Consider the following 20,576-nt stretch of genomic DNA (forward strand, 5'->3'; position numbering starts at 1 on the left):
AAATACGTTTGTTGTCAATCAAGGGTTCTTTGAGGAACCAAACAACCCAGTAAAGTGCTATTAAGGAACCATTATTTGCAGGGGGACGGGTGCTATTAAGAAAAAAGAGTGGAAATCAGATTTACTGCGAAGGCTAGTTATGCAAGAAATAAAGCAAACAAGGGTTTACTGTGCTGGCTGACACAATAAAAGTCACAATTTCCTGTTAGGAGAGCTCGGGAGAACCTAAATCACAAAACCACCCCATTGGCCACCAGCTTCATGAATAACAGGCTCCTGGGTGTGTTAACACGTGTTTACACTCACCCCATACTAAATGAGAAGTATAACCATGCCTCTTGTTTTTATCTGATTGAGTTATCTTCTTCTGCTGCGGCTGCAGACTGTAGTGTATATCTTACAAATAATTGTAGAGTGTCAGCTGTTATTGACCTCCAGAGTCTCCATTACTTTGTTAACCTTTACATTGTTACTTGGCACTGAGGTTGATGACAACTTCCTAATCTGCTATAAAGGCTGTCACTGGACCACAACCCCTCACTCCAACAGCACTGCCTTACAATGAAGACCTGTGCATCTTTCTGTATTTTGCTAGTCTGCTCCCAGCTTGCAGGTAAATAACTATTTGCATGAGTATACATGCATTTCTTTAAGTTTTTGAATTTCAACCAAAACTGCATGTTGATGTCTGAAATGCACTTTTTACTGAGTAATTTTAAATGTAATCTTTTTTTGAGTTTTTTGTTCTGCTCCATCCTAAACGTGTGTCAAACGCGCATGCCAACGTGAGCAGTGAATCAGCTGCCAGACTGCTTGGTGGTCCTGTAAGCCACGCCCATTCAAAAAGAATGTGGGCAGCGCTAAATCGGGGCTTTTGACCTCATCTTCTTCACAAATGATAGCTCGGTTAAACAAGGCAAAAAAAAAAAGCCGTTGTGTTAAAAATTTTACTGTCTTTTGTAGTTTCCTACGGACTTCTATAAATAGTAATAGTAGTGGTGGTGGTGTAAGGTACACAAAGTACAGAGAATTCATAACTTGCATGTTCGACTAACATTCAACACGTCGGAGTGCATTAAAATACAGAACTTCATTTTAATACATTAAATACGCAGATCGGCTTACTTGATATGCAATGGGCTGTGGAAGGAAAGCCAAAGTACCGGAGAAAGAAACTATAACGACACAGAAAGAATGTGTAAACCGCATAGGAAATGACCAGTCACACGAAGCGAGCCCAGGGCGCTGCTCACTTTGGGAAAAAAGCAGACTTCAGGGAGCTTCTGCTGTCCTGCTGCGCATCAAGAATACTCGCACAACTGAGTGAGCCAGCAGGGCTGTTCTTAGGACGTTGGGGGCCCTGGGCATAATTAGACTGTGGGGGCCTTAATGCGTGTAGTATTAGCTACAGTTCAGCCAGATTTGACCTGTTTCCACTGGGCACCGCATGGAGGTATGTTGCTAAGCCCAGCGTGTGCAAAATGTGGAGTGCAGTAGTGCATATTTTTTACAAATTTTAGAGCATTTTCTTTCTTTTTTTTTTTTTGTCACAATTAAAAAGTGTGTTTTTATACCTTTTTCCATTTTTTCTACCAAATTAAAACTTGGGCCAAACAACATTCCAGAATAAAGGTCAAGAAACGAAGTAAACTTTTCGCGCTTTAACACTTGCGAAATCTTTAATTAATGCTGAGTAATCAAGCGATTGGACAACGTCTCGCTCAATGGACATTAATAATGCTAAAGCATTAAATCGTTCTTGTAACATGGTTGTCCTGGGGTAATTCTTGATTATCTTTAGCTTAGAAAATATGTTCCCCAGCAGCGACAGTAACTGGTATGGTCAAGGCGATACGTAGCGCTATTGCGACGTTTGGAACAGAATCTTGCAAGCTGTTCTGGTATATAAACTGTAATGTTTGAAGAGCAGAAGCATTCATTTCGTTGTCTCGTCATTTTCACTTTCAGCAACTGCTGGTGAACATCATCATCTGGCAGCTCATTTTCTTGTGGAATGTTGCTCGTTGCTTACTGCTGGTCGGTTTTGAAAGGAATCAGTAGGAGAATGCACCTTTTCGACCACGACAAATTTCAGCAAAGCTCCTTTTCGTGTCTCAATAACGGCTACATCGTCTGCCTTTTTCTTCGTTTAGCAGCACCGGCTGGATAACTTCGTTTCATATTAATATGGTACGTGCGAAACTGCTAACGTGAATAAGACACAGTTACGAGCGGAGTAGGCCTACAATAAGGCACAATGCAAAGGCGAAAAAGGGAAGAAAGCGACAGAAAAACAAAATGCAACCTTTGTCTGGAACGGAATTAAACCTCGTAGTACAGATACGTAGCTTGCGTCGATCTTAAAAAAGGAAAAACGTCGAATGATGGGGCCCCTTTTGTCTCGGGGCCCCGGGCAACTGCCCTGCTCGCCCATGCCTAAGAACGGCCCTGGAGCCAGACAGAAACAACTCGCAGGCTTTAGGATGCCGGGTGGTCATACTGAAGTACTGTGAGCCTTGGAAACTACTGTAGATAGGTGTACAGTGCCGGTCGAGGGCCATGAGGACAAAACAAAAAAATCCCAAAAAAGTTGTATTTACGTATAGGATGTAAAATTACTGATGCTTTCGTTTAATAAAATAAACCACGGCAAATTAAACATGTGCAAAGTGTACGCAAGATTATCTACTCTCTCTATATATAATCCTAAGCCTAAAAGTACAACGATTTTGTGCAACATTTTTATGTGACGTATTTTTCACACTTTAATAATAATAATAATAATAATTCATTACATTTATATAGCGCTTTATTTTAAAACCTACATAAATATGTTTGGTATCACTCTTTTCAGAATGTATCGAACTTTAATGTGATGTTGTTAGATTTTCAGATTCTTATTCCGTTTTTAAATTATAAACCAAAACATCAAGAAAGTCGTGGTTTTTAATATCAAGAAAGTCGTGGTTTAGATTTTTCCATCCATCCATTATCCAACCCACTATATCCTAACTACAGGGTCACAGGGGTCTGCTGGAGCCAATCCCAGCCAACACAGGGTGCAAGGCAGGAAGCAAACCCCGGGCAGGGCACCAGCCCACCTCAGGACACAAACACACACCAAGCACACACTAGGGACAATTTAGGATCGCCACTGACCAGAAAACAGGAGACAGAGCTGGAGGTAGCAGAGTTATAGATGCTAAGATTTGCATTGGGTGTGATCCGATGTTGTTACTGAAGCAGCCTCAGCTTCTGCAGATGTTTTAGATGTCAACTTGAGCACACTGCTGGAACTGTTACACAAGAAGCTGAATGTTGATCCATTCGCATGGTGCAGAAGTTCCGAGACAAGTGCCAGTAACATAAGTCAAGTATCCAGGTACACACTAGAGCAGAGAATCAACGATGAAACGAGAGATTACGAGAGAGAAGTGAACCCACCTCAACCTGTAGCTTCTGCATCTGTTCACTTTGACCCTCTGCTGTGGTGGGGTCTTTGGTGCAAGACATTTCTGTTGTTATCAGACATCGCTAGACAACTCTATATAATTCCAGAGACACTTCTGCGCATTCATTGCTCAACACATAATTACGTCACAATGCAGTAGCATATTTTGTGAAACTGTCGAAGCTTGTGCTTGAGGGGTACAAAAGTAAGCTGATCAAGTGATCTTGGAATAGTGACTGGCACTGGTAGCACTGGCTCAGGCTGACAATACTACCTTTGTTTTTGCAGTCACAGACACATGACTTGCATATAGTAATATCATAATACTGTGACCATTGCAGTTGCAATGCATGTCTTTCTGCCGTTTATGAACAAATAGTAATTGCATTAAGCATACAAAGTGTGTAATAAACCATAAACATTTTACATACAATAGAATGTCACTGTAGTTAGCCATTAACATGCAGAGTGTTAAATTAGACAAACCAAAACTTGTTTTATTACACATGCATTTTTTCAGAGAGCATAAAAAGTAAATGTACAGTTTTTGAATACAGTAATCACAACACAAAAATAAATAATATTAATAAAAATAAAACAAAGAGGAGAACTTGCACCATTGCTGTCACAATGAGAACTAGTTTGTCAGTTAACAATGCAGTGCCAGTTAGCAAGAGGCCTACATTCATCAACTGTGTCCTCATCTGCTGACACTGCATCTGGAGGGTCATGGGCCATGCGGGTCGAAGGTCTGATGAGTCACATGGGTCATGGGTAACAAAAGATGACCCACTGTCAACTCTGACAGGGGGTGCAGAGTGGGCAAAGCCAATGCTTAGATTTATACTTGATAGCTATCAGAATACAAAACATACACAAAACAAAGAGAGTCTTGATCCATCAGCTATCTGTTTTGATGGAGAAAGAGCAAGAAAAGAACAGAGGGAAAAAAATATTTAAAAACATTACTCTGGCATCTGATTATTTTCACAATATCAGGTATATTCAACTGTTAAGATAAAACAAAGAAAAATATGAAAACCTGAGTAAAAATGGATAAAAATATATTTAAAAAACTGACATAAAAATAAAAAAAACACTTCAACAGGTTTAGTTTGTCACCAGTTTGCAGACTCTATGTACTTTTGTCCAGCTACCAATAAACTTTACCAGTTGTTCAGTGTACAGAGATGGGGCGAGTAGAAAGATGCTTCGAGGGGCAGTTTGTGGATTGTCAGTAACAACATTCTGCTCACTTATGTAAAAAGGATTTCACTACTCTGTGATGTGACAGGTAATTACTCAACAAAATACACCTGAGAAGTAAGCTGAAATGATTCTCACTTATGATCCACATCAAGGATGGTCCATAAAGTGCTCTACGAAAAGGTTTTCTTCATCGGAACGTTTCAGCATTAAACTTCAGAGCAGAGCTATTCAATTACAAATTCATTTGGGTCAGATATCTTTGGGTAAGAAATTTAGCCAGGCCAGATATTTTCAGCAGTCCATAAGCAACAGGTAGAAACAAATTTTAAACCAACAAAAATGAAGGTATTGAAAAACAAGTAATATTTAGTCATTGTTTTCCTTTTAAATCTGGTCACATCTGACACCGGCACCTCAAAAAGTGTATGAGAAAACAATAAAAAGCCGATAACTGAACAGAATCTGAGGTAGTAACAATACTTTTTTCTGATTTTGAAATAAAAAAATAAGCATCTTGGTTACATCTGAAAGTGTATAATATCAAAAAGTGCACAGTATTAGCAATAACATTTGGTTCCTTTTTGAAATAAAATCAATATTTTTGTCATATAATAATAACAGTAAGCAGCAGTGTTACACTATATATATATATATATATATATATATATATATATATATAGTGGCACGCGGCTGGGGGTGGTACCCGGCTAGGATGCCCAGGAGGACCGGAGGAGGGCTCATGCCTCCTCCAGACCACAAGGGGGCGACCGCCCTGGTTGCTGCTGGGACCACGGCTACAGAGCTTTGAAGCTCAACCCTGTAGGGGCCCGTGGTTACCGCCAGGGGGCGCCCCAATGCCTGGAGAGCCCTGGACCTCAGCACTTCCGCCACACCAGGAAGTGCTGGGGGGAAGAGAACCGGGACACCCGGAGTGTTTCTGGGTGCGCAGCCGGCACTTCCGCCACACTGGGGAGTGCCAGTGGAAGATTGCCGGGAAGCACCTGGAGCACATCCGGGGTATTATAAAAGGGGCTGCCTCCCTTCATTCAAGGCTGGAGTCGGGTGAGGAGAGGACTAAGCTTGGAGAAGAGAGTGGATGTGGTCTGAAGAGTGAGGCATTTAGAGAGTGAGAGGCCTGGACTTTGGGGGAGTCTTGGGGGTTTGTAAATAATAGACTGTAAATAAACGTGTGGTGGTGCATAATACCATGTCTGCCTGTCTGTGTCCAGGGCTCATTCCACACTATATATATATATATATATATATATATATATATATATATATATATATATATATATATATATATATATATCCATCCATCCATTTTCCAACCCGCTGAATCCGAACACAGGGTCACGGGGGTCTGCTGGAGCCAATCCCAGCCAACACAGGGCACAAGGCAGGGAACCAATCCTGGGCAGGGTGCCAACCCACCACAGGACACACACAAACACACCCACACACCAAGCACACACTAGGGCCAATTTAGAATCGCCAATCCACCTAACCTGCATGTCTTTGGACTGTGGGAGGAAACCGGAGCGCCCGGAGGAAACCCACGCAGACACGGGGAGAACATGCAAACTCCACGCAGGGAGGACCCGGGAATCGAACCCAGGTCCCCAGGTGTCCCAACTGCGAGGCAGCAGCGCTACCCACTGCGCCACCGTGCTGCCCTATATATATATATATATATATATATATATATATATATATATATATATATTTTGCAGTTGGAGATCCACAAAGGGAGAAAAAAACGAATCACGTATCATAAAATAGTTTTATTCCTGAGCTTTCAACCCCTATCAGGGGTCTTCATCAGAGGATAATGCTTAGACTTACAAGAATCAAAGGCAATATATAGCAACACATTCAGTATTGGGGGGGGGAATGGGGGGGTGACGGTGACTAAGTCAGTATGATCAAGGGGGGGGTGGGGTGTATCGTTTGATTAAAGTGCATATGTCCTTTGATTCTTGTAAGTCTAAGCATTATCCTCTGATGAAGACCCCTGATAGGGGTTGAAAGCTCAGGAATAAAACTAGTTTATGATACGTGATTCGTTTTTTTCTCCCTTTGTGGATCTCCAACTGCAAATATGCAAACCGTATCAGAGACCTTCTCTTCCATTCATATATATATATATATATATATATATATATATATATATATATATATATATATATATATATATATATATATTGCGTACTTTCCATTATGTATATATTATATATATATGTATGTATACTAGGGGGTTCCCCCCTGCTCGCTTTGCTCGCCAACATTCCTGGCCTGCACAATGTGCCACCCACTTCGCGTCTCTGCCACTGATGTTGTGAAGAGGGGGGCTGAACACACCTCAAGGAGACACAGTCACTCCTCCGAAACCACCTCTTAAATGCTGATACAATGGGAAACAAAAATAGTTTTTTTAACCTCCTCTTTGCTCGATCAGCTGCTGGCTTGCTGCTGCTGCCGTGCCAAGTAATCTGCATCTCGTGCGGCGCACTTCTGTCATATCACCATATATTTCTCTTTTCACTTTTACCTTTCCATCAATATCGCATTGAATTTTGATTCCGTTTTTGGAATTACATTGTGACAACGCAATGTATAACTGCCCATGAGTGAATATCGTTTCTTTCTCTCTACAAGCAATGTGTCTGACAATAGCATTGACACAAATGAGAAATGATTTCTTTCACAGGATTTCACTTTCACCAAACAACAAATCTTTCAATTCTCACGGATACGTCTCTTCATTGGGAAGAAATATTACTTTTTTTTTCCCCTGATGGCAACACAAATTAAACAATCTACAAGTCTCCGTCTTAAAGTTTAAATACGAACAATACAGTATATTCAATCTCTTTTTGTTCTGTTATTTCACTGAGTAATAATTTTTGTTCGTTTCTGTAGTACTAGGGTGTTGTGCCGTGTTAGCCATTATGAATGTAGAGAAAAGCCAAGCAAAATGACACCTTTTATTGGCTAACTAAAAAGATTACAATATGCAAGCTTTCGAGGCAACTCAGGCCCCTTCTTCAGGCAAGATGTGATCAAGATGTAATGTTTGTTTGTGCTAATGCGATCTTTACTATCCTTTTTTTGAGACTTTCGAATTTTCATACTTCCATTATCTCTAACCTGATCTGCATGTGTACCGTGTCAATGTTTTTGAATTCGTTACGATGTTCTACTTTGTCATCTGCTGTTTGTTTTATTTCCGACCCTGGGCATGGTTAAATCTCTTGGCACAAAAACTCGTCTTGCGGGACATGAAAGTGTCTCTCTGAGAAAATCATGTTTTGTCTCCTTCCAACCTTTCAAGATTTTTTTTTTTATAATATATATATATTGTCCCAGACGGCTGGGGACCCTTCCCAGCCGGGACCCCTGGATAAAAGGTTCTTTGTGGAACTTTCGTGTGGATGAATCTTTTGGGACCCAAAAATGGTTCCCCCGTGGCAACGCTTTAAAGAACCAGTCTAGCACCTTTACTTTTAAGAGTGCATTTTAAGGGGAAAAAAGTGGATCACGGCACCAGAAAAGTTGTGAAGCACTGGTAAAATGGGTTGATCAGCACTATGGATGTGACACTGAGACGATACTGGTGACAATGACTGCAGAAAGGCTGTCAGACTGTTCTGGATGGATCTATTTAATAAAGGAGGCCCTATTGATAAGTTAAAAGTTAATTACGTTAGGTCTGCATCATCTTTGAGCTTTTATTTATGTATTTCTTTTATAAAGTTTCAAGAATAACCTTGCAGGAATGAATGCAAGTTAAAATTCCTTTTCTCACAGGACACATCAATTCATGCCCTCGCTCATTCATACCAAAGTAGGATCTTTATTAATCCTGACAAGCCAAGCTTGTTGGGCTGAATGCCCTAACCTCATCACAATTGTTCTAATCTGCCTGAAAACTGGAGAACATGGGGAGAAGACATACTAGGGTGCAAACTTCACCTAACAACATGGTCTACCTTGAATGAGCATCAGGTGAAATTTGAATGTGTTTGCTCTCCTGTTTTACGCCCATTCCTTAATACTTTAGAATGATATAGTGATATTTCTGCATTCATCTGAGGCCAGATTAAGACTCCTGTGGCTTCAGGGTCTTGAAGCTCAAAAGACACCGGGGGCACATAGATCTCGCATTATGAACACTACACATATCAATAACAAATCTGGTACAGGGACTGACAAAAAAAAATCCAAAACTTTATTTCGACTCAACTTCACCTTTCAAATTTTCTTCATTAGTGTTTTAAAATGAAAATGACAAACTCATGAGTGCAACACCACATCTATGGGAAATCAGCATCAGATAGTACAATGAGTAAACGTCAATTAAACATTTTCAGAAACAAATGCCACTTTCAGGCAAAAAAGTATCATGTAACAGAGCGGTTTATATTTGTATATTTACAACAAATAAAGTTACAGTTTGTACAGAGGAATCCCTTGTTCAGGCGCTGCTTGTTTGGTGCATTTGATCTCCTGCAGTAGTCTTGTTGTTCTAAATATTGTTGTTCAGGTCTGTGTTGTTGTTAAGGAACTCTGCACCAATGGCAGCACTTTGCTGCAGAAGCTGTTAGAAGCGGCGACGTTCAACTTCTCCAGACTTTTTGTAAGTTCAGCCAAGTTGTCTCAACTGCAGTATTTGCAGCTCATTCAAATAATTTTAGTTTATTTTTTTAAAACTCTACCGATATCAAGTAAAGTTCTCAGTAAAATAGTGTCTTTTGCTTCCCTCTGCACCACCAAGTTCTCTCATCCATTTTGACGTTTTCTTTTTCTTGCAGCACAGCAGCACATCAAATGTACTCTCTTATAAAAGTGACCTATGAGACAGCTGATCTGATTGTAACCCAAACTATATCAGCCAAACAGGACTTTTATTTTACTTTTAAAAACGTTTCTTTTTGGTCTGATGGGGCAGGTTTATAATCGTGAAGATTGAAGTAGGGTAGCGTATGCCCTGGATAGCAGATTTCTGTGTGAGGCTGTACTGCCTGTGAAAACCTCAACTTGTTATTAGGTATTTATTTCTTGTATATGCTAAGTCCCCTTTGTGAGCAAGGGCCCAAGGTACACATCCAACTTAGTCTCAAAGTAGATCGGCCATGCATCCATCCATTAGTTCTTACTCCCAATTCTGGCTCACTGGAACTGAGGCAGTCGGCTTCTTTTATGTAGTACTCGGAAGTACTTCCATTGTCCCAAAGAACTGGCCCAGGAGCACTACTGGGTGAGATGGGAACTCGACAAAGTAGGTCTCCCCAGTTCCTGCAGCACCCCCTGGTGGCATCCATGGAACACAACAGGGCTGAGTCAAAGAACTCCATGTCCCATGATGTCCTGTGGGAATCTTGGGCACCGGTGCAATCCAGAGGGGTTGCCATCTAGTGCTCTGGGGATTTAGTGCCCTAAAGCAGCTGCCTTCCATCATCCTTCCACCTCCTGGCCATCCCAGTCGAGTAAGGATGTCGGCCATTCCTTGCAATTTCTTGCAATGCTAATCTAGCTGACGGTTGAAGGACAGCCGCCATAACAGGACACACTCGTGCTGTGTCAAATTGAAGTTGCCAGTTACCGTATATACTTGCGGATAAGTCAGGACTTGATTTTACCATATAATTTCTGGTATTTTATAATGTCGGTCGGTCAAATGCGGAAAGCACACACTATTGGTCCAAGAGATTATGATATGCTAACACCCACCTCAGAGAGTAAATGTGGGTGCGGAAATGTGCTGTATCAGCATGTGTTCCTAACCTCTCTCTCTCTATTGTGCCTACGTGACCCCACGGTAATACCCAAACTATTCCGAAGTGACGTTTGCACTGATATGTGTTTTTTGTATCTCACTCCCTCATGTACCTTTATTGTAAGAGCATCCCTTATCTACAATGGAGTGTTCAATCAGAACAAAATATGAAGCTGGTTTTAAATTAAACGTCATTGAAGTGGTGAAAGAAATTGGTAACTGTGCAGCTGCAACAAAATTCGATGTGTCTGAGAAACTGGTGCAAGATTGGAGGAGGCAAGAAGATGAAAAAAAAAATTAAGTGTTGCATTTTTGATCGGACATTTAAGTTGGGGTCTGATTTTATGATCGATTTTTTGGGTTTTAAGACCTGACTTATATGTGAGTATATACGGTAATCTAAATTGGTAGGCAGGGAGGAACTTAAGGACACCTATGAAAATCTGCAAAAGGAATATAAAAACTCTATGCAAACAGTCTCTCACACTTGGCTAGAACCCAGGACCTTGAAGTGGGGATCATGCTGTGTCGTACTACTGTGTGGTGAAGTAGCACATCTCCTAAACTTTTTTTTTTTTTTTTTTGTGTGTGCAGGTGGAGACAAAATCATTGGTGGCTGTGAAGCAAGACCCCACAGCCACCCTTATATGGCCTTCTTGTATATACAAAAAGGAGAAAATTCTGAACAATGTGGGGGATTTCTCATTCGTGAAGACTTTGTCTTGACTGCAGCCCACTGTGACGTTGGGTAAGGGTTCAAGTGAACTAGTTACAAAGCGGAACTATTTATCAGTAAAAAAAATACAGTCAGCCAGTATGGTTTTAGGGCACCAGAATAGGTTCTCTGTTCTTTACATGGCTGTTTTAGGTGGCTCACTATCCTTAAATGGACTGGTCAACATTGCCACTCTAGATGGAATTCTGTTTAAGACTTTGCAAGTTTGTCATTTTTATAGGCTCCCCTGAAGTGAGCTGCGAAGCTGCTCATTTTCACGATGAAATGCCAGCTCATACTATAGGTGACACATTTATGCTTGATGAAACTTGTCAGTTCCATAACATAGCCCTTCCTTCGAAGTTGCTGTTCCCACTGGCCACTTCCAACTCCTTAAAATGACACACGATAATTGCAGGGTGGTTTCTGTTGCAGTCATGCAGCTGGTAACAAAAGCACATCAGCAGGACTCTTGAGTGCTTTGTTGTCAGATGGCACAGTTGGGATGTTGAGCGCTGCACTGCCATAATGGTACAGAAGAGATGTCCAACTAGCTGAACCTCCTTGTGTGGAGTTGCAAATGGTTTCGTTCATTGAATTGATGCTGCAAGCTGTGTTCGAGGAGTCAGATTTATAAAACTTGGATACACACAAAAAGAGGCTTGAAATGTGTGTATGTAAATTCCCACGTGATTATTGGTATTTATAAAAGAATGTTTGACAAGAGAACATGTGTATATTTATGGCAAATCCATCCCATGTGTACACAACATTTTAGTGAATTTGGGAAATGATGGCACTATTGATGAAGTATAAGAATACAGCCAAACCAGCTAAATGATAACTCAGGTGTATAATAATTCATATTGCCAAGTCATTATTATAATTGGAAAAACATATTAAGCCTCAAAAGTTTTGAATGTGATGTACAAACTGTCGTAACCCACCGGCAACTGCAGGTGTGCTGCTTGAGTTGTGACCAACCGGGACCATAGTTGCAAAAGAAAAAAAACATACTAAGATGTCAAGATGTTAAAACTAAAGAAGTTGCAGTTTATTGCATACAATCCTTTTCAATAAATAAATTCTTTGCAGCGGGCGGCACGGTGGCGCAGTGGGTAGCGCTGCTGCCTCGCAGTTGGGATACCTGGGGACATGGGTTCGGATTCAGCGGGTTCGAAAATGGATGGATGGAAATTCTTTGCATTTATATAGCGCTTTTCTCACTACTCAAAGCGCTCAGCAATTGCAGGTTAAGGGCCTTAAGTAAATAAATAAATAAAATTTTAAAAAATAACAAAGTCCAAAAAAATATAGGTTCTGTTGCAGCCCATCTTCTAAACAGAACCAATAAGACTCCCTCAAAAGAAAAGAACAAATCAGGGGTCATCACTGGCTTACTGGGGTTGTCATTTTTTCACATGTACCCAGAACTCGCCAGCCACTGAGCCACACAATCTCTCTCTACAGTGCTCTCAGTTTTCCAGCCTCGTCTCTGCAGTGCGGTCTTTCCCCTCCTTCTGTCTATTCAGCCTTAAATAACCTAAAACCAGCCCATCTAATGATACGCTTCACCTAGGTATCTCCATTTTTATCCTTGGGAGAGGGATACAATCACTGTATTCAACTCTCAACAGTGACAAAAACGAAACCAAACTGAAATTAGCACCCTTTACGGGTACTTTTCTTAAATTAACAACCCACAAAACACAAGACATCCACAATAAACCCTCACTTTCCCACCAAAACAAACCTGACACTCACTACTACTCAATCTTCTACCTACCCACACGGTCTCGCGGTACAGTACGGACAGTGCGCCACATTTAAAACTGACGATGCCTTTGCGCGCACCTGCGCAGAGCAAATCCCTGCGAACTCAACGCAAAAACAAAACAAAACAACAAAACCGAACGAGCACGATGTGCACAACTCCCTCCGAGACGGTACGTTTAATAAAACTCTTCGTTGTTTTTTTTTTTCTTCCTTGCCTTTTCTTATAACCCTCTCATAGCGAAGCAAGTGAATGCACGTACCCAAAGCTTACACTGGCTTCTATTACCACCATATCCACGGAACCGTGAGGCTCGTTTCCCATGTCTCCATGAGAATCACGGTGTCACACAGACTCATTTGTAATTCCCTTTTAAGATGGTCAATGCTGTGTATTTTCACTAAAGTTTTTTTTTTTAACCTGTTGTCAGTTCTAAGGATCAGAAACCAAAGCAACATAAAAACACTCCCCGCGTACAGAAAGCTCTAAATCACATGCACTAAAGCCCATTTATAGTCTAACAAGGGGGCTCCGCCCCCTGCTCGCTTCGCTCGCCAACCCCCGGCGTTTTGAACCCGTGCCCGCTGGGCAGACACGTGTAAGGATGACGCACGTTTAATACGGAGCATTCGCCCGTGTCACTCTGGGCCCCCATACTGTTAAAATGGAGCTCCTTCCGTACTATTATGCGGTGCATTGTGGAGTACGGGTCCGCCTGCGCTGTGTGGTGTGGACGTTTAACTGTCGTTGTTTCTTCCTTTATATTCTGTATCTCGGTGTGCATGTGTTTCGTGCCTAGGTTTTTTTGAAGCTGTTGCATTTCAGTTTTCGTCATCTGTAACTCGCTCTCCATGTGTTTGTCCCCGTTCTTTAATCCCTTTATAAAGTTTTACTTCGTTTCCAGCAGCTCCGTGTATGACTGTATAAGAATGTGTGCTTTTCTACTTTTATTTTTCTATTTTTATTTATTGATCACTTTCCAGACAGAAGAGCAGCTTCAGCGACAGACTGCTGTCACTGTCCTGCTCCACAGACAGATTGAGGATATCGTTCCTCCCCCTAACTATGTGACTCTTCAGTTCCACGTGGGGGGGGGGGGGGGGGGGGTATAAACGTTAACATTTAACATTATTATACAAAGTTATTGTCTGTTTTTCACCTGCATTATTATCTTTCTTTAATTTAATATTATTTATTGTATCAGTATGCTGCTGCTGGAGAATGTGAATTTCCTTCTGACCTCGCTTTATCCTGCTTGCGGCATGTCAGACGGTTCGTAGTCTTTCCTGTTTTACTCTGGGCAGGGGGGCTAGGGGCGTGTTGCCTCATTTTTTATTTCTGTTAGTGGAGGGGGTCTTTGTGTGTCGTGGGTCTGAATTCTCCTTTTTGTGTACGTCCCGTTTCGTGTGCAATGGGCTTTGTGTGGCGCTTGCGTCTGACTCCTTTGTTTTTGGTGTGCTAGGGGCGCATTGCCTCATTTCTTATTTCTGTTAGTGGAGGGGGGCTTTGTGTGTCGTGGGTCTGACTCCTTTTTTTTGTGTGCTATGGGCCCGGCACCTCATTTTTTATTTTCCGTTGCTTGGAGGGGGGCTTTGTGTGGCGCCTGCGCACTACGTCTTTTGCGTCCACGGCCCATGTCCCTGTGTCCATATCCGGTTTAACATTCTCGTTTAGTAATATGGATGGTTTGACACAACATGGTTTGTTTGCACTGCTTGAAGACTATGCAAATGGTCACATATGAAGAAAATTAGCCTTTTGGGCCAGTCATATATATTTTTCCCATGATGATGACTGGCCGATTTAACCTTTCAAGAGTCCTGACATTGCAGGCTTGAATCGTTTCTGATGCGTGTCATTTGCATGATGCAATGCCAGTCAGTTCATACTGTGGGAGACTCATCTCTGGCTAATGCAACTTGTTAGCATTGTTACAGTATGCAGGTCCAAAATCCTCTATGTCAGGGGTCCCCAACCCCCGGTCCGCGGCCCACTACCGGTCCGCAGCCGTCTGACAGCCGGGCCGCGAGAGAACTGCCGGCAACGGCGACTCACTCAGACTTTTCAGAACGCTTGGCGGGCAGGGCTTTGCAGCGGTGCAGAGAGAGGAGAGAGACCGAAGTGAGAGACTATTACAACAAAGTATTTTTATGGTCCCGACAGTTTCCCCATATGACATGAGTCTATAGAAATCGCGTTACTACGAAGTACATTCAACAGATGCTTTCATTACAACGAAGTGACCTTGAAATGCTTGAACGAATCATCCACAGAGCAGTTAGATCTGTGGTCGTAGCTCAGTTGTGCACATTTGCACAACGATCCCCAAACAGAAACATTGTAAAAAAATCTTTCTTCGAACTTTCCTCGTACTGTTTTTTTTTGTTTTTGTTGTCTGTGGTTTTCATTGATTCCTTTTGCTTATTGCTTGTCAACATTTGAAAAACATCCATTGGAATTTAACTCATTGTCACCCTCCTATAGAAACGGCAGACACGAAAAAAAGATTGCAGTGTTAATGTTTGTGATGTGCAATCTGTTGGATTGGCAAATGTAAAGCATATGTCTTTGTTATATGCAAAAAAAGAAGAAAAATCTCAGATTGCAAACGTATGCGAACTGCTTAATAACTTTAATAATAATAGAAATGTTATGTAAATTGTGTATAAAACTGCCCCCCAGACCCCCCTACCGGTCCGTGGAAAAATTTGCATCTAATAAAGTGGTACTTGCTGTCAAAAAGGTTGGGGACCACTGCTCTATGTGACTGAAGTGTAGCAAATGAAGCATCCAAAGCATTAACTGAAATGCATGTGTTTGTCCTGTGCTTGTAAAACATTTCTCAATTCACTGTTTGTGCTGCTTTTCACAGAAATATCAAAGTTATCCTTGGGGCTCATTGTATAACCTGTCAGGAAGAATCCCAGCAGGTGATAAACGTGATAAAGCGAGTTCTTCACCCAAAATATCACCCACTGAATCATGACATTATGCTGCTGAAGGTAAAAACAATTCTCACTGTCCACTGCCCGGTCTCCTGATTACCAACCCGTGTTGCTCTGCAATTGATAGCATTTGGGGCGGAGTGGTGGCTCTGAGGCTAAGGATTTGCGCTGGTATCCCGAAGGTTGCCGGTTTGAATCCCCGTCAGTGCCAAAAGAGATCCTACTCTGCTGGGCCGTTGAGCAAGGCCCTTAACCTGTAATTGCTCCAGGGGGCGCTGTACAATGGCTGACCCTGCGCTCTGACCCCAAGGGGTATGCAAAAAAAAACTAACAAACACTGTTGTAAGTCGCTCTGGATAAGAGCGTCTGCTAAATAATGTAAATGATAATCAGTGCTTAATTGACTTTTTTTGTTCTTGTAGCTGGAAAAGAATGCCACACTTAATGATAATGTCACCCTGCTGCCAATTCCTCCAAAGTACTTCAGGATCCCACCTGGCACAATCTGCTCCATTGCTGGTTGGGGTGCTACTAGCCATTTCCCAGTCAAGCAAGATGGCAGACTACTGGAAACCAACGTGACGTTGCTAAACTGGGATGAGTGCAAGGACCAATATGGCAAGGTTTTTACCTACAAAATGGTCTGTGCGGGAAACGCTGAACACAAGGCTTATAAGGTATACTACGGTTTTCAGAGCACTAATTACACAGTCTGTATTTTTGGATGCTTAGATAAGAAAGAATCACTCTTATACAAGTTGACAACAGATTGTTTTGAATACTGCAGATTTATCTTTTAATTCCTTAAGCGCAATGCACTTAGTGTAAGTCTATTTGTGTAATGCTAGTTTTAGAGATCGCTGTTGGGAGGGGTGATCATGGTGCAAAATGTAGAAGAGGCGCAGCTCCCCTAAATGAGGTGCCAACTCCCCTGAAAGCATCACTTATGAATTTGTGAGCTGAAGAGCTCTACAAGTTTTAAAATTGACAATATAAATTATAATTTAAAGTAAATTAAAATCACCACCTCCAAAATGGTCAAGGTTAGGGTTGCCAGATATCCGGCAACCCTCCTTTAGGTCTCATGTCCTCCATTCAGCAGGCATTGCTAAAAACCTGCACAATGTCGGGCTTATACACCAGTCTATTAATTGGGTTTAACTACTGGCAACAAACTTTTGTGCACCCATCGCAAAAAACTTTGTGTCCTCCTTTCCTGCCTTGAGTGTCCTTCTTTGCCTACTCTGGTATCAGGTAACCCTAGCCAATGCAGATCTTCCCCAAATGCCATGGTATAATTCACAACTGGAGATAGACTATAGCGAGATGAGATGTACGCCAGCCCTGCCTTCTGTATGATAGATGGGGTCAGGCCTTTGAAAGTTTATAGTTTATAACCTGAGACTTCTGTTTTGCAGGGAGATTCCGGTGGTCCCTTGGTGTGCAGAGGAGTAGCATCGGGTATTGTATCCTTCACATCTGTAATAAGTGGACAAGCCACAGTCTTCACAGATGTGTACACATACAGGGAATGGATCAAGAAGGTTTTGGATGGTAACTGAAGAATGAAAACTTTGTAAACTTTACTAAGCAGAATGAGTCCTCTTTCCTGTGGTTATTAAAGGAAATTTTTGTAAGCCTTTTTAGCTTTTACACTGCTGTTTATTCACCAGATGTTTGAGACAATAAAGTTAGACACATATATTATTTTTTCTAAAAAGTCTTACAGATTTTGATCATCTTATTTAGAAATCCCACAAAATCACAGTTCTGTCAGCTAGCCGTGTAAGCTTAATGTAAATAGTAAAAACTTGTTAATATGCTCATTTTAATTTCTCACTAATTTTTAGTGCTTATTACATAGTCCCACTCCTGCATATCCATAAAGTTTTAATATGAAACTCTTAGAATTATTATCAAAACGTTTTTTGCTAAGATAACAGGCCGTTTGACTGCTGTGAGTGAGCCCAGCATGATGGAGCCTGGTGATGGATTGTCTCTCCATCCAAGACTGGTGTGTTGCTGCCCATGTGGCTCTAAAGAAAAAAAAAGGGACACTGAAGATCAAAGTAAGAATCATAGTCTAATGTATGAGTCAAACATATAAGAAAAGTTACTTTTTGCATATCAATGTTTTCCATTTAAGTTCCACATTATACTGAGCTAAAATAATGTTGCTCACTTGCCTTTCAAAATATAAAGTAGTTGAATTCACCAGTCAGTGTGCCGCTTTGTCTTTTCCTTGAAATTCAGGCTTGTGTCTCCATCTAGTGACATGCCGGTGCATCTCCTGCCATGATTCAACCTCTAGGTCTTCTTAGGGTTTTTTTTTCGAATACATTAATTTAAACCCCAAAGATGTAATTTTCTGATGTAAATGATGTCCATCTCTTTGGTGCTGGGAGGAAACTAATTCATATTTTTTGGGCCTCTAGCTTGTGATAGGCAGTGCTTTGACAAATCTTGCATCCTCACAGTTCCAGGGGTGTGGGATTGAAGGCCAAATTTATATCTAGGTTTGAGAAAAATAATTGTGACCACAAGATGGAAGCAATCTTAGCTCACACAGTGTTGCTTGAAATGCAAATTCAAGGTAACTTACATTCAACATGTACGTCCATGTACATGCACAAAAAATAAATACAACATTAAAATGACAGTTAGGCATCCAACAGAAAAACATCATGCAATCAATAAAAAAATATCAATTGTATATATAATGGGTGGTTTTAATTCCACCTTGTAGGTGGGGATAAACATCAAGCACTGCCATTAAAGGTTACAAACAAACCTATGAAGATGGACACATTGATCTGAGAGGAAATCTTAAACCAGGTAAATAATTCATCCATTCATTGCTTATATAAGATGTTATTTACTTTTCTCCTCTGTAAAGAAGGACGAAGCCCACAAATATTCACTAACATTGGAAAATTCAAAATAAGCAAACTACACACACACACATACACACACATATATACTGTATATATATATATATATATATATATATATATATATATATAGTGGAATGAGCCCAGGACACAGACAGGCAGACATCGTTTTGTCACCCAACGTTTATTGTACAACTATTATTTACAGTTCAAGATGCACAACCCAGTGCCGCAGCACCAATCACCCTCAGTCCAGACCCTCTACACAAATGCCTTTCTCTCTTCAGGCCACCTCCTTGCCTCTCCCAGACCTCGTCCTTCTCCTCACCCGACTCCAGCCTTGAATGAAGGGAGGCGGCCCCTTTTATAAGCACCCGGATGTGCTCCAGGTGTTTCCCAACAATCTTCTACCGACACGCCCCAGTGTGGCGGAAGTGCCGGCTGCATCCCCGGAAGCACTCCGGGTGTCCCTGCTCCTCTTCCCCCCAGCACTTCCGGGCGCCCCCTGGCGGTGAACACAGCAACCAGGGCGGTCGCCCCCTCGTGGTCTGAAGGAGGCGTGAGCCCTCCTCTGGCCCTCTCGGGGGTCCCGGCTGGGTACCACCCCCAGCCGCGTGCCACTATATATATATATATATATATATATATATTTGCAGTTGGAGATCCACAAAGGGAGAAAAAACGAATCACGTATCATAAAATAGTTTTATTCCTGAGCTTTCAACCCCTATCAGGGGTCTTCATCAGAGGATAATGCTTAGACTTACAAGAATCAAAAGCAATATATAGCAACACATTCAGTATTGGGGGGGGATGGGGGGGGTGGGTGGCGTTTACTAAGTCAGTATGATCAAGGGGGGGGGGGGGGTGTATCGTTTAATTAAAGTGCATATGTCCTTCTTAAGTTGGCATATGCTGGGTTTATGTCCAAGTGTCTGTTGATGGCCTTTGATTCTTGTAAGTCTAAGCATTATCCTCTGATGAAGACCCCTGACAGGGGTTGAAAGCTCAGGAATAAAATTATTTAATGATACGTGATTCGTTCTTTCTCCCTTTGTGGATCTCCAACTGCAAATATGCAAACCGTATCACAGACCTTCTCTTCCATATATATATATATATATATATATATATATATATATATATATATATATATATATATATATATATATATATATATCCATCCATACATACATCCAACCCGCTATATCCTAACTACAGGGTCACGGGGGTCTGCTGGAGCCAATCCCAGCCAACACAGGGTGCAAGGCAGGAAACAAACACCGGGCAGGGCACCAGCCCACCGCTGGGCACACACCAAGCACACACCACGGACAATTTAGGATCGCCAATGCACCTAACCTGCATGTCTTTGGACTGTGGGAGAAAACAGGAGCACCCAGAGGAAACCCACGCAGACACGGGGAGAACATGCAAACTCCACACAGGGAGTCTGACTCTCTATCCGCCACAACCAAGTGTTGCGTGGGTGTCCCTTTGGCCTGGTCCAGCCACTTGGGTCCTTAACAATGAGGATCCTGTGAGCTGGTTCACCCTCAGGGAATCGCGTCACATGGCCATAATGTTGTAACTGACGCTCCCTCACAAAGCAGGTAATGTGCCTCATTTGGGACTCAGTGAGCAATGGCTCATTCAACACCAGTGGTGGGCCGTCAGGGCCTGCAAGGCCTTCTCTGCTGGCCTAAAAAAATATCTGAATCACAAACTGATGTTAGTTATATTTTGTCCATGAATACTTATTAAATAATTCCAAATAGTCTGTCCGCTTCCTTTCATAGCTTTTCCGATGGT

General features: G+C 41.7%; 1 protein-coding gene across 1 annotated transcript; it reads left to right on the forward strand.

Annotated features, from left to right (window-relative positions):
• Positions 1-246: 246 nt before the first annotated feature.
• LOC114661551 (chymase-like) lies at positions 247-17,593 on the forward strand. Its single transcript, XM_028814686.2, has 5 exons — positions 247-613; positions 11,034-11,187; positions 15,801-15,930; positions 16,296-16,550; positions 17,292-17,593. The coding sequence occupies exons 1-5, from the start codon at positions 562-564 to the stop codon at positions 17,433-17,435; spliced, it is 735 nt and encodes a 244-aa protein (XP_028670519.2). The 5' UTR covers positions 247-561; the 3' UTR covers positions 17,436-17,593.
• Positions 17,594-20,576: the final 2,983 nt, after the last annotated feature.

The sequence above is a fragment of the Erpetoichthys calabaricus genome, chromosome 12 (assembly GCF_900747795.2).
Source record: "Erpetoichthys calabaricus chromosome 12, fErpCal1.3, whole genome shotgun sequence".
In the NCBI taxonomy this organism is placed as follows: domain Eukaryota; kingdom Metazoa; phylum Chordata; class Cladistia; order Polypteriformes; family Polypteridae; genus Erpetoichthys; species Erpetoichthys calabaricus.

What these genes read in the sequence shown, in the direction of transcription:
- LOC114661551 (XM_028814686.2), top strand. Translation starts at nt 562, where the DNA reads ATGAAGACCTGTGCATCTTTCTGTATTTTGCTAGTCTGCTCCCAGCTT. An exon ending in GCAGCCCACTGTGACGTTGG is followed by an intron (nt 11,188 to 15,800) that starts GTAAGGGTTCAA and finishes TGCTTTTCACAG; the next exon opens with AAATATCAAAGTTATCCTTG. An exon ending in CTGAACACAAGGCTTATAAG is followed by an intron (nt 16,551 to 17,291) that starts GTATACTACGGT and finishes TCTGTTTTGCAG; the next exon opens with GGAGATTCCGGTGGTCCCTT.